The sequence below is a fragment of the Eleginops maclovinus genome, chromosome 2 (genome assembly GCF_036324505.1).
Source record: "Eleginops maclovinus isolate JMC-PN-2008 ecotype Puerto Natales chromosome 2, JC_Emac_rtc_rv5, whole genome shotgun sequence".
Lineage (NCBI taxonomy): Eukaryota > Metazoa > Chordata > Actinopteri > Perciformes > Eleginopidae > Eleginops > Eleginops maclovinus.
In genome coordinates this window covers 7,743,236-7,757,514 of record NC_086350.1, presented here as the reverse complement: position 1 = coordinate 7,757,514, position 14,279 = coordinate 7,743,236, and the positions used below count along the sequence as shown (strand labels likewise).

Below are 14,279 nucleotides of genomic sequence, written 5' to 3'. Positions count from 1 at the left end.
TGTGTGTGTGTGTGTGTGTGTGTGTGTGTGTGTGTGTGTGTGTGTGTGTGTGTGTGTGTGTGTGTGTGTGTGTGTGTGTGTGTGTGTGTGTGTGTGTACACCCTTAAAACAGCTGCCGAGGCCATGGGTGCAGGAGAAGGACATGCTTCTCACTTTTCATGGATAACAGAGGGAATGTAGATATCAACCTAACATGTTTGGCTGTCCTGAATCTTTCCCTCGGGCTGCAGAGTTAACGCTTGCGTTGTGCTGCAGTGACATCTACTGGTGAGTGTGAGTCACAGCTACAATTCTATGAGAAGAGCGACGTTTTTTTTGCACCAACTGCATAGGGTACATGTTTTCTATCACAATCTGGATACAATGCACAAATAATGCATGTGGCAGGACTGCTTAGCCACAGTAAACACATGCTTTTGGAGGATTATTTGCTGTTACTTTACGAAAGTGGAACATATTCAAGTAAAAGAGTAAATTAAAAATTGGAAAAAATTAAGAAGAGATGTAATTTTATAAGGGATGTAAGATTAACCTAGAATAAGAAAATTGCTCATGTGTAAACAACAATTTCGTAATTTCATTGTCATTTCGATCTGGGTTGAAGGTGAAGCAGAGACAGGAAGAGAGAGGAGCAGATCAGTATCAAACGGCAATGTTGACTGACATGCTCAGCTGGAGAAAGAGCAGCTGTGATGTCGGGTTGGGCCAGATGCTCGGATGATCTGATTAAGGACGTGCTCTCTATCACGTAGCTCCCACAGTTCACACACACAGATATTCATCTGTCTCTAAGTGGCATGTTGTGGAAACTTTAGTTTGCATGCTGTTGAGGGATATGAGAACCAGAAAAAAAGATAAGATTTTATAAATACAGCACACTCTTTGTATAAGAACAAGTATCATTAAGTATTAAAAACTGCATTCCCTGTTGTGTAAAATGACCAAAAAAGTGGCTTTTCTTTACGTCCATAACTTTTCATTTTACATTTGTTCAGGATTCATTTATTATAAAATATAAATGAACAATCTGTGTGTTTTTTTAACAGTCAGTTAAGGGAGGCAAAAGCCCTGGATTCTTATCTTTAGCGTTTATTTAGGTGCAGTTTTTCCCTTTAACGCCAATCCCAAATTAATATCTATGCATGGCAACTGCGGTATGGTTAAGGTTAGGGGAAGGTTGTGGTTAAAACAGATCAAATATTGTTGAAATTTGTTCAGGATTAGGCAGTTAAATCCATTGATTGTGGGATAGATTGTCTTTACAGTTCATAAAAACCACCAAGGATTGGATGTAAGGGGGGCTAAACAAGTAAAACCACCCTTACCTTTAAAACTTGCTGTCTCCTTTTCATTATGGCGCATCTAAGTTCCTGCATCGGCACTGAATGCAAGCATTGAAGGGTGTAGATGTGTTCGTTATGGATGTTATTCCTGGGGCTGCAGATGGAAGCAGAGATCTGACCTGGACATACCAAACCACAAGAGGAAGTTTTGATGATATGAATCTCTACATCCCTCTGTCCCTTGGTCACTTATTAGGAAAACTCTATTTTATCTTGCTCAGTATGACATGAGCAGCCTATATTTTTCAGTCCTAAATTACTGAACTGACTGCATCACTAGAGGGGCTCAGACTGCTGCTGTGCAAGGAGAGAAAGGACAGTGTTCACATCTACCTACCACCTCCTGCCCTTCTTCCTGTCTCCTCCAGGTACTCCCAACAGTCAATTACAGAGACACAGCTGTGATTGATCTTGTTGCAGGCGGACAAAGGCCCTCGGTTCAATAATGACAAATGTTCTCCTCAGCAATCCACACTTGATGTTGTCAGGCAGTCTGTCTATGAGACTCTCCAAGAACACATGTAATCCCTCAAGCCTCAGGTTTATTGATTACAAAAGGCTGATACATTTCAACAAGGACTGCAATCAATAACCACAGCAGTGCATGGATAATATATTATGGTAATGATAATAATATAAGTCATTCATAATAATAAATAACTTAATGAGATCATTATGAATGAGCTTCACAGAGGAAGTCAAGTTGTTCCCAATTTGACTGTGTGTGAGAAGGAGTGCATTTTATTTATAATGAGCAGGTAGTTTGTACGAAGAGTACAGTGTGAATTAAAGACACAGAACATATGAGAGATGGATATAGCCTATAAAATGTGACTTTCACTGAAAAAACTCAATTCCTCTTTTATTACCTCTTTTATTATAACATCTGTCCACAGCATAAAGAGACACGGGTGGGTTTTTAACGGCCACTCCATGTGTTTTTCAGTGTGTGATTAAGCATTTATATACTTACAACAATTCACAGCTGCTTTGACTTTAAGTTATTCCTGTAAGGTTCAGCAATAATGTGTGCAAAACCTGATGATCAGAGAAAATATATAAAAGGACTACCGGTAGTTTGACAGTTAGATGAAATATTGGCTTGCTTGCCAAGAGTTCGATCAGATAAATAATATTGATACCACTGTTATAGCTGAATATGGTATTAATCTTCTTATCTGAGTCTTGGTAAAATATGTCTTACTGCTCCTTTAAAAAATATCGTACTTCTCTAAGCATGACCAACCTCTACACCATTCAAGAGACATGCTGTGTTGAACAGCTTTTTACAACTATCCAACATTGTGTTATTCATCCACTCTCTGCCTTCTTGCCTTTGTAAGATTTATTGAATAGGGCAAAGGCAAAGAAACCCATCATACAAAGGAGGAACAACCATAAAGGGCACGGAAGAAGATGATAAAAGAGGGAGAGACAGGCAGCACGACATGTTGTAAGAGCCAAAGGCCTCTGTAGGAGGCAGCAGCAAGGAGGAAATGAAGACGTAAAGGAAAACGGACACAAAAATGTAATCACTGGCCCAGTTCTACATTAACTTGGTGCTATGGTGTTGTAGACATACTGTAACTATTGATATAATATGGTGTAAACTATACTGTACATTAAGCAGCTCTTTGTATCTGCAGTATATTAGGTCTCTACCATACTGTAGGTGAACAGTGAAATCGCTGCAAAATTCAAGCTAAAAAAAATGCTTTGCGATTAAATCACACTACATAAAATCCCTTGGTATTATGTGGTGACACACCTCCGCAACTAGTGGGCGTCATTCTGACAAAAACCGACACGAAAAGTAAACAGTGAGCTGGTGTTCTGGCATGGTGAAATAAGTCCCTATGTTTTGTTATTAGTCCAGTCAGTCAAGGTTACAAGCTCAGATATTTAAAGCATTTTGTATAAGAGAGAACGTCTCTTGAATCTCAAGTGTTTGGAGTTGGTCTATTTCCACCCTCCTCTAGGGTCTCGGTGAGTGGAGGATGTTGTACATTCATTAGGAAGGAGAGATGTCAAGAGCCCGGTTGACAAATGACCTTGGCCCTTAATGCCCGCCCAGCTGTAATGTGTTTTATGTGGACACTGTGCTGGTGATCTTATTGTCAACAAATCACATGACAAAACCCCCTCACAAAAAACAACAACAATGAATTTATCCTGCTAAAAATATACAATCATAACATAGTCAAAGCCTGATATAGCTTCTTTTCCATACCACGGTCCTCCATTGTTGTTTGGAAACAGAATGAGTCAGACCGTATTGAATGGGTGACATGTTCCTTCATAATGATGAACATTGGCATTATTTTCAGTCCCATATACACTGGACTGCTGCCAAAAATAATCCCCCAATATGGATTATTTCGAAGCTGAATACAGCCACCAAAATGCACTGCTGTTAAAGTAACATTTGCTAGAAAAATATAGCGCCCAGGTGTTTTTGGAAAGAACTGAGCCTTTATGAAATATGAATCTGTGTTTTTGAGATGTTTTAGGAGAGGATTTTCATTTTCCTCGGAGATGAGATGGACTAATACATTGTTGAGCTGCATTTGAAGCAGCAATTTGATTATTATTATATATATATGAAAATTGAACTGCTATTATGTGACCACAATTTCATACTTTTCTCCATGACAACCAAGCTACTCTATCAGCTACTGAAGGCCGCAGGATTAATTGGTTTGAGTCTTTTCATTGGATTTCATGACAATATAAAAAATAAAAATACAGCACAGTACCAGCTTTATCCTTCAAGGATACACAGACGAATAACATCCACATGTTGTGTGAAACATGACGTATAAAATCGATTGTAAGAAATTTCAATTCAATGTAGATAAACTGTAAGAAAGAATGACCTCTCTTTGAAAGATTCCTTTTTCACAACTTTTTTGCCTCTGAACGTAATTTAATATGATGTTTTTTCTTCTACACATTGGATCATACTTTCTGTTGTGAGATTATTACAAACTGTGTAACTATTCTGCTTATGATAAATATTGTAAGAGCTGTGTGAACAACCCAGAAGCACCACTCTAATCTCTTCAGCCGAAAATCAACATACTGCGGAAAGACACACACACACACACACACACACACACACACACACACACACACACACACACACACACACACACACACACACACACACACACACACACACACACACACACACACACACACACACACACACACACACACACACACACACACACACACACGCTCACGTTCTTTTTATATATTTTAGATAACTACATTTAAAAAATGTTCTCATTCCTCTATTAAACCCTTGATGCTTGTACACCTCACATTCATGCTGATAGAGCATACTGAAAATGAATGTGAGAGAGAGTAGAGAGGAGTGAGTCATATGCGATGTTACATAATCAGTCTGGGGAAGAAGTTAAGTAATGACACCAGGTACGACCTTGTTGACGCACCCAGAACACAAGGGGACATAGAGTGAATAAGTTCAAGTTCAACCTAAGCATTTAGAATCAGAATAAAAATCAGTTTTCCAGACATTTCTGTGGCTGCAAGTCCCTGATTGAAATCAATGCGATTTATTTTCTGTGACTGTCTCGTACTCACTGCTCACACAATGAATTATTGATGGCTCCTAGAGACATTACTGAGAAGTGATTATAATTGCACAGGGCTTTTGGGTATGTGTGTGTCTCAGATAGTTAGTGAGTGTAGTCCCCTGTCTTCTCCTGAAAAAGAAAGAGAAAGTTCCAGTTCTGTGACCGAGGAGGCAAGATTGCTGTCACAAATCCCGGTGAGTGGGTGCTTGTCCGTTTTGATGTCCATCTTTTTTATTCACAAACTGAAGGGTGATGATGGATGTCATACGTTCACTTTGGCTGTTCATCCCTGTGTAGCTGGGCCCGCCATGACCCCATAAAGCAGCGTCCTCAGATGCCGAGCAAGCTGTCCACATCTTCGCTTAATGACAGTGTTAAAGCCTGGATACTCAGTGCTTGAGGAGCCTGAGCAGGAGCACTTACATGCTCTCTCCCTGTAAGGTAAGTGACTCTCTGCGAGGACGAAAATGCAGGATCCTGTTGAGACAAAGCAGAGTAATTTGCTTTGATGTGAGTCTATGTTCCAGCTTCAATTCAGACAGAAGTCAGAAGAGCAAGTGGTGTTAAAAGCTAAAAATGCAGTCTTGTTTTTTTAACATCTATGTTATGTACCCTTTGGAGCTGCTATTCGCAAAGGTGCAATAATGGAAAGGAACTAAGTACAGTTACACGAGTATTGTAATTTTCTTGAAATATTTGTACTTTACTTGAGTATTTCCATTTAATATTTCTACAATACATTTCAGAGGCAAATATTGTACTTATTACTCCATTATATTTGTTTTAACACTCACAGTTACTAGTTATAATAAAGTATGGTACTACTAATCTAGACAGTATTTCAAGTATAAATATTAAAATGCTCCTACATGTTTGAAAACAGGGTAACATAATAACCACAATAATATAATACTGTACCCTGAGTACTTATTCCATCACTGCACAGGTGCTGGTGGGAGGGACAAATAATCACTACCGAGATATTTATAGGACAATTGTTTGTCAAGTTGCTTGTTCTTGTGTCTCATTGTCAAAACTGTACTCAAAAAACACCCACACACTCCACAACAGCTTGAACTGTAAAGCCTCAGTGAATGAAGAGCACGTACTTGTTGTGCCAGAAGACACAAAAAAACAAATCAATTCATTATCATGTTTAACCTCGTTGAGCACAAGGACAAACATGAGAGGATCAAAACAGAACGATCAGGCAGAGCCTTCCAGACTGCAAAATATAACAGCAAGGTTCCAAGTGTTTTTCATAACTGATGACCTTAAAAATCATAATGCTAGTTTCATATTTTTTCATAGCTCCAGAATGGGGAGAAAAATAATGATGTTGTGAACAGTAACATGAATAGGACTGGCAAGGCACAAATCAAGACTCATACTGTACTAACCCTAAACTATAATAGGAAGAAAAATGTTGTGTAGTACTTTGCCATGGTCAAAATAAATGTTGTGAATCCACTGTGCAACCTGTATAAGTAAAGGGAATGCTTCTCATTGTGATTCAGTAAACATGAAGGTCAAATATGCTAAAAATACTTTAGGCAGAGAGGCCTGTGGTTTCATCGGGAGGTGGCTCAGCCCCAAGGGATTATATCTCTCTGCGCCCTGAGCTTCATCACTACAAGATGCTCATTACATTTCCAGGATATAAAAAAAGGAAAGTAAAGCCCTATGTGCTGTTTACCTTTTCATGAGGACTTGGCCTGGCTGGTGGCCACATCGGCCATTTCTGCTGGTAGACCTACGTAAACGCCTCCATAGTTCCTGAGAGCAGAGGAGAAGAATGTAGCATTTAAAGACAAAGGGTTTGAGTTTGTGGTGGTTCTAAATTCAATACGTTTCTCCTTTTAGCAGTTCATTAGCACTTCAAACGTCTGAACTTTTCTTGGAGGAAACCACACCTGTTTTAAAACAATCACATTACGCTTTCTGTGATGTTGTCAGGCATTGATTAATAATTCAGAGTGCATGGATTTTGTGTCTGATTTTTTCCTCTCGATATGAAAAGTGGCGTTGACATTATATGATAAAAGCAGGAATTGTAATCATATAGTCTCTTTAAATGGGATCTTTAACAGTGGAGAGTTTTGTCTATAAGCTGTTGACAAAGCTCACACACCCTACCTACTGTACCAACACCAATCACACACACATTTACATTAAGATGATTAGTACATGCAGATATTAAAGTAAACGTTTTTTTTCAAATTAGATCATTGAGCGATTCAATCATTTTACAGTCCATCCTTCCAAACTGTACATTTCAGATTAGATATTCCCAAATATGGACAATAGAGGCACTTTAAATAATCTTAATTATTGTCCTGTGTTCCAGTAAATCTGAAGTGTCCTAGTGAACCAGGATGCACAATAATAGGACTCTGAAACCAAAGTGAACCAAATGGATTTTAGTCATCATTTATCTTATTATTTAGTGCTTGTCAAAATGTCCTGTATTAAAATATTGTATTCAAAGTTTGAGAGAATGTGTACTACAAACAAAAAGAGCATTGTTTTGGGTTTCTCAATGTACAATTGTATTTATATGGTTAAAATGTAACCAACAGCACCATAAAAAGCCTGAAAGAGGAGTTAGAAACTTGGAGGAAATTCTGAGAAAATTAGCAAAATACCTTCTTTTCTCATCGTCTACCGGGAGATCTTCTGTCCTGATTGAGAGAAGAAGCACAGGTCAGGTCAGCTCTTTTTGGGGCACAGATAACATAAAAGCAAACACACACTCACAATCATTGAGGACTTGAAAATACTTAATATAAAGAAAGATAATCTTTTTTGCGGATGTGTTATCACCTGTTCACATACAGCTCAAGAGTGTGTGTTTGTGTCTGCGTGTTTGTGTGTGTGTTAGTGCGAGTAAAATGGCTTAGTACAGTCCTAGGAAGCTGTGATTAGCTTCAGAGAGTCAGTATTGTGCTGCTGTCAGCTCTCATGGGTCCTGTGTTGGCTGCTCCGATGGATATCAAGGAGTGCAAACACAAACACAAACACACAGATTCCAGGAAATGCTTTGGACATGCTGCCCCTCCCAAAGCTTTGATAAATGATAACTTTCAAAGGACAAGCTGTCCTTCACATGACACTACGCAGAAACATGTCGGATTAAAATTTTCATAAGCTGGAACAACCTCACACACTTGACCATGAAACTCAGTCGGGACCTGGTTGCATGGTCAAGTATCTCTGCATTTTTCCAATTTATCCAAACAACTAACACTCTCACACATGCACAAAGATGTACATTGCTTGTCATGAAGAAAATAACTATATGATGCAACATGTCCCATGAAGTAGAAGAGAACCAGTTCAAGGAATGCTTTAAAGAGCTGAAATAATACATTAATATAATTAGAAAATGACTAATGTACTTACACATCTTTTGACACGTCTGCTGGCCCTGAAAACAGATGAAAAGACCAATCCGTTATAGTCCAATCTGAATTATTTGAGGAAGTATGTGACTATACTAAAAAATGACTTCATTCAACAGCCAAAGGATGTGATCCATAGATATTTATGATTAAATGAAGACATATGAACAGCTATCATTTTATAATACATCCCATTTCAAAAGAAAACATATCTAACAGCAGTGAAGTGTTGACTTAATGTAAAGCATTCAGAATGACCTTAAATACTTTCAAAAAGCCTCAATTTATTTTCAAGTTTCTATTAGAGTACAAGTCAAGGTGTTTGCACATTGCACTTGAAGTGTGCAGTATATACAAATATCTTCTTAATAGTTAATTAATCTTTTTCATAAATTCTTTATTTTCAGTCACATAGTATTTATATTACAGTTTGCGCATCCATCCTCAGTGTGATCCACATATTGACCCATTTTTTTCCTGGTTTTTCCCCAGTAAAATGACACATAACCAAATTACTAATTATTTTGTTTTTCAGTATACACACACACTTTCCAATAACTTGTCTCTGAGGACATGTTGTAAACTGATACAAGGCTAATTCAATGTGAATGCCTCTAATTCCAAATTACAACAGAGCTCATCCCAATGCTGTTTGACTCTTCTATGGTCCAACAACAGCTCATTGTTTGCTGAACCACATGCAGTCCACTAAGCAGGATTTTAATCAAAATGAGATCACAGCGCATTCAGTAGGAAGAAAATCATCGTGTTTGTACAGTATCACATTGACAACACCCCTAATGTTGGCCTTTAATGGGTTTTTAATGCCATTTGGTTCTAATTTAGAAATGTACCTTCAAAAAGAACACGACCTGAGTAAGATGTCAGGGTGGAAAAAGTGGAACATCTAAATGACACAGAGTCAGTAAATTTCATCCGTGTTAAAGGAAAGGAGGGCTTTTTCACAGTAAATGTTTAAGTCAGCTGACATGACACAGGGGCCTATTCAGTAGCCTGACAAAAGCTCATTCATACCCACATCTGGGTGCATAAGGGATGAGCAATGTGATATAGAGGCGGCCATTTGAGCTTGTAAAGTTTTGAATTGAAACATTTTAGTATTACTTGAAATCGCCTGGAAGCTTAGAAATTTACAAGGCTTTTTTATTTGATTGTTTTCATTTCCACATTTTAACAGCGTATAAATGACTGAGAGAAAGAGTTGTGACATGCAACAAAGGTTAAAAAACTGGAAGCAAACCCGGGACATTGAGGTTAAATGGCATATGGTGCAATCACTTGGCTTATAAAAAAAATTCAAGGGTATTCTTCACCTTTCAGCATTTACTGTTTAAGCCATATTTAAATGTAAAAAATGGGTAATAACACCTTACTGTATATTCTAGTCTTAAACCGATATAATAATGATTTTTAAGTGCTTTTAAATGTAGAGTTAAAGATTATATATTAAGTCATGTATTATTTAATATAAATACAAAATCTTCTTTTATATTGTTATCCAATATTTTTGGACGCCACCCTCCAAAGGAAGAGTTGTAGCTTTTGAAAAAATGCCTTACTCAATTTTGCTTCACCTAAATCACAGTTAGTGTTTAAGGTTTATTTACTTTTTATAGACAAAGATGAGGAATACAGCAAATAAACACTTAAACATAAACATAGTTGAGTTCTAGTATCTTAACTCTACAGAAAATAACAGTGTGTGGAAACAATGTCCTTTGACTCTGGCCTGATGTCAACTGGCATTGACATATAAGTGAAACCATAAGTCAAAGTGACAGGGTGTCACACGTTCTTGACATTGTACCGAACGCTGACCTCTAAGACGAAACGGAAAAAGACCAGCTGTACACATCTGACCACAGCTGGTAGATTTCATGGACAAACAAGCCCCGCACAAAACAAACTCAGACACCTTCTCGGGTGTTGTTTACAGAAAATGTAACCTGAAAGTAGATGTATGTAAAGGAAAAAAAACCCACAACCCTGGATCACATTTCCCAGTAGCTGTCTGTGGATCAGCTAACGTGCCTGGCAAGCACTAATTAGGTACCTGCAAGCACACACCCATTTACACCAGCATGAACAGACACCCTACTGCTTTTAATGGCCTTTGGTGGTGAGGTAATCCTGCAGATACTTAAATCAAATTTTTGCCTCAATTTAACCATGGTCCCCAGAGATTTGTACAGTATAATTTAAAACAGGTATTGTATCAGGATGAATCAACAAAGAGAGATGTGTTCTTTGAGGACAAGCCACAAAAAAAGTCATCCAACCTTTATAAAAGAAACCTGGTCAATGGTCAAGGCGAGAGAAGCTGCTTGTCTTTCATACTGTAAATCCATGGAAACGAGGGCAAACATCAGATAAATAAACACAATACAAAAAGTGAGAAAAACCAATGCTGTTCTGTTCTAAGAGACTCTTCGTGATAAACCCACCACCAAAAGCTTTTTAAATAAATAGGCAATATGCAAGGCTGTATTTTTTATGAATGAAATCAAGCTTCTGAGAGCCACACAGACATGGGCACATCTCAAGACAAGGGTAACCCCCACACACTTCATTTACATTCAAAACACCCTCCCTCCTTGGTGCAGATACAGTGACAACTCGACCTCACACTCTCCCCCGTTTTTATACAAACAAACATATTCCCTAAAAACACTCACCCCCTCCTGACGTGTTGGTGGCTGAGGAATTGCCACAACCCATTTTGCATCGATGCCACGGTCCAACAATGCAGAGACGCTTAAGAAAAAGAAGAAGAAAAAGAAAAAGAACGAAAGATGGGAACCCCACAACACATTGGGGAGAGGGGGGGAAAAAGTGAAAGAAGAAGAAGAATTCTCAGAGAAATGTCTCCCACTGTAAAACAAGGATCTCCTATGGTCGTATCCCCTTCCACTCTCTTCAGTCTTGAGCCTATGCTCTCTGCAAACCAATGGAGAGCTGAGAGTGAAGTGAAAGCATGGAGAGAGAGAGGCTTTTATACACTCACACACACATATACACACACACTGGAAGAGAGGATGAGAGAGAGGGGAGAGAAAGATGCTATGCCCTCACATGATTTGCTCTTTTCCTCCACCCTGACAAGGTTGCCCGGGAAACCAGGGGAAAGGAGGCGGAGGGTTGGGAGAAACTCAACCAATAGCAAGCTTCCTTTTTTATATAAAGGTAGGGGGAAAATGAAATACATTCAAAGGACATTAATATTTTCAGCCTGTGTTTATTTGTGTGTGTGTGTGTGTGTGTGTGTGTGTGTGTGTGTGTGTGTGTGTGTGTGTGTGTGTGTGTGTGTGTGTGTGTGTGTGTGTGTGTGTGTGTGTGTGTGTGTGTGTGTGTGTGTGTGTGTGTGTGTGTGTGTGCATGTGACATCTTGTAAAATCCTACATACCTTCAAAACATTTAGGATTCATTATTAACAATGAGGGTAAGCATAGGTCAGTTAAAGACCCCAATTAATATAAACTCAATCTCTTCTTCAATCAAGCCATTGTTTGCTCTTACAGGAAGAGGGGAGTCGAATGGAGTTTAGACGACAGGATGCATTGCATTCTCACGATGCCGCAGGGGAAACAATTCTCACACTCAGTCAGTGGTCTTATGATGTTGACCGTGTGGCTGAGAGTCAAGATTTTTACATTGAAAAAAGACGTACTTTATCTCTTTCAAAGAAAGTTTCCATGTAAGCTCTATTAAAACTGTTTTCTAATAAAAGTCTTCTTAACAGTAGAGGTAGGAACAGAAGAAGCATTTTCTTGTATCATATAAGATCATGTTTAATCTACTTCAAGCGACACTTATTCACTTTCTGGCAGAGAAGTTAATGAGTAGATTAATAAAGCTGACGCTACAGTAGCGGTCAATTACCTTAGCTTGACTTAGCTTAGCTTAGTTTAGCCGAAAGACTGGAAACAGGGGGAGACGGCTAGCATGGTTCTATCTAAAGGTAACAAACCCTGCCCGCCAGCTCATCTAAAGCTCACAAATTAACACATTTCTGTCACCTTATGTTTAATCTGTACACAAAACACATTCTTAAAGTGACATCAGACTATTTTACGGAAGGTTATGTGCAAGATACATTGAGCAGCATGTAAACAATTATTAAAAGGCTCATATTTGTTTTTTTTTACACCTCTTTTCTTTCCATATTCCAACAAGTGGATGGATAAGTGTGAGCAGACATGCACCCCATACTTTAATCCTACTGACTTTGGTGACTTTACTATGAGTTTCACATATGGGATTTTAACAGTAATTTGATGGATTCTTTTTATATATCTGTTATATACAGTATAAAACGAACATAGTCATCATCATCAGCTGTACTTTAAAATTGTCCTAATGAGCAAATTAGCAACCAACATGCTAAATTAAGATAGTAACCTCTTCTCTCTAACAACAACATGTTTTTACTTTTCTACATAGAGTAGCCTAAGTGTAGTCATAGAGTAATTGACTTAGATAATGTACAGTGACTGTCCCAGTCACAAGATTTTCACTCTAACAATTATTTGAATGTGTGTTTCCCTGGTGAGCTGAATCACTGTTTTGTTTCAGAGTTAGTTCCACTAATGTTAAGCATGTCTTTTTATAGGCCGAACTTAGCCAATACAGCACACAATTAATTATAAGTCAGTACTGACAGGGCTTATCTAAATTAGAGCCAGAACTTACCAATTAAAAAACACAAGTCCACTGGGGAGGAAAGAATGTGCTCCTGAACAGGCTGCCTAGGAGCTTGATGATGAGGGACAATGCTTGTCACGGCTTGCCTGGATTATTAAGAGACATAACAACAAGAAATGATCATCATCACAAGTCAAATAAACCTAAAATGTCTTGGAGCAAGTAAAAAAATGTTGACAATTTCAATGGTGCATCTTTATGTTTCATCTGCTTTTGAGGATCTCTTTTGTGACACTATCCTAAGATAGTAAAGTTATGTCCCTGACAACAGACTTTTGTTGTTCTCAAAATAGCCCAGATTGCATTGCAAACCAATGAAGTTACTAGTTCAGTTCTGAGATTTTTTCATTCCGTTTTTATTCAATCATAATCAGTAGAAACCAATGATATGATAAGCTGTGTTAATCAAAGTCATCCAACAAATATCATTCAAATCAATCACTGAAAATAGTACTGGTAAAAGTCAGTGCTGTGAACTGGATGTGAATTCAACTCAAGCCTTAACTGCCAAATCACTGAGACAGCATTCTTTGTGCAACCATTTAAGAAGCAGTTGACTGTAGAAATACAACACATAATAAATACATTGTAATTTAATTTAACAGGAGGACATGCCATCTTATACTGAAATGTATTGAATCATATATTTAAAGCCTTACCTAACATCCATTTTTCTCTTGTTAAGTTGAGGTTTTCGGACACATTGGAGGTGAGTGTAATGTCACCATGAGTTCTTACCTCTTTGTGGTGGCAGGTATAAATTACATCAAATGACAAGAACATAAAAGAGGAGGCATGACATTTAAAAACACAGTCTGTCAGAATATCTGACATTTGGAGAGAAAACTGCTTATTTTATCATCCAGCAAGGGATCAGTCAAGGAAGGGATTTTTCCAGGATGTGAGCAGCCTCTGCAGGAAGTGAAACGTAATTAGAGAACCAGTAGCTTTCGGTATATTCAGAACATTACGTGCTCTGCCTACAATAGACAAATCAAGACAAGAGGTTTTTGATAAATCCATTCCTCATTGTTGAAATATAACCTTTTGTTAAGAAAAGTTATCTAGTCCCATAATGATCTACATAGCCTAATAGGCTTATCTTTGGATAGTGTCATTCTCAAGTGAGGATATCTAATTTTTCTATTAAGTACATTTTCTATAAAGATTTTGTGAGATTAATTTGCACATACATCTCATTTAATTAAATT

The 14,279-nt window shown here is 38.0% G+C and overlaps 1 protein-coding gene across 1 annotated transcript; it reads right to left on the bottom strand.

Moving 5' to 3' along the window:
• Window positions 1-2,199: 2,199 nt before the first annotated feature.
• Window positions 2,200-13,884, bottom strand: LOC134874688 (overexpressed in colon carcinoma 1 protein). Its single transcript, XM_063898813.1, has 7 exons — window positions 13,728-13,884; window positions 13,057-13,154; window positions 11,043-11,535; window positions 8,348-8,372; window positions 7,591-7,626; window positions 6,642-6,721; window positions 2,200-5,422 (listed from the first exon to the last, which is right to left on the bottom strand). Exons 3-6 carry the CDS (start codon window positions 11,083-11,085, stop codon window positions 6,646-6,648), a joined length of 180 nt encoding a protein of 59 aa, XP_063754883.1. The 5' UTR covers window positions 11,086-11,535; window positions 13,057-13,154; window positions 13,728-13,884; the 3' UTR covers window positions 2,200-5,422; window positions 6,642-6,645.
• Window positions 13,885-14,279: the final 395 nt, after the last annotated feature.

Coding starts and splice junctions, on each gene's coding strand:
- LOC134874688 (XM_063898813.1), bottom strand. CDS start 11,085: ATGGGTTGTGGCAATTCCTCAGCCACCAACACGTCAGGAGGGG. Junction 7,627..8,347: donor GCAGACGTGTCAAAAGATGT/GTAAGTACATTA, acceptor TCTCTCAATCAG/GACAGAAGATCTCCCGGTAG. Junction 6,722..7,590: donor GTAGACGATGAGAAAAGAAG/GTATTTTGCTAA, acceptor CTCTGCTCTCAG/GAACTATGGAGGCGTTTACG.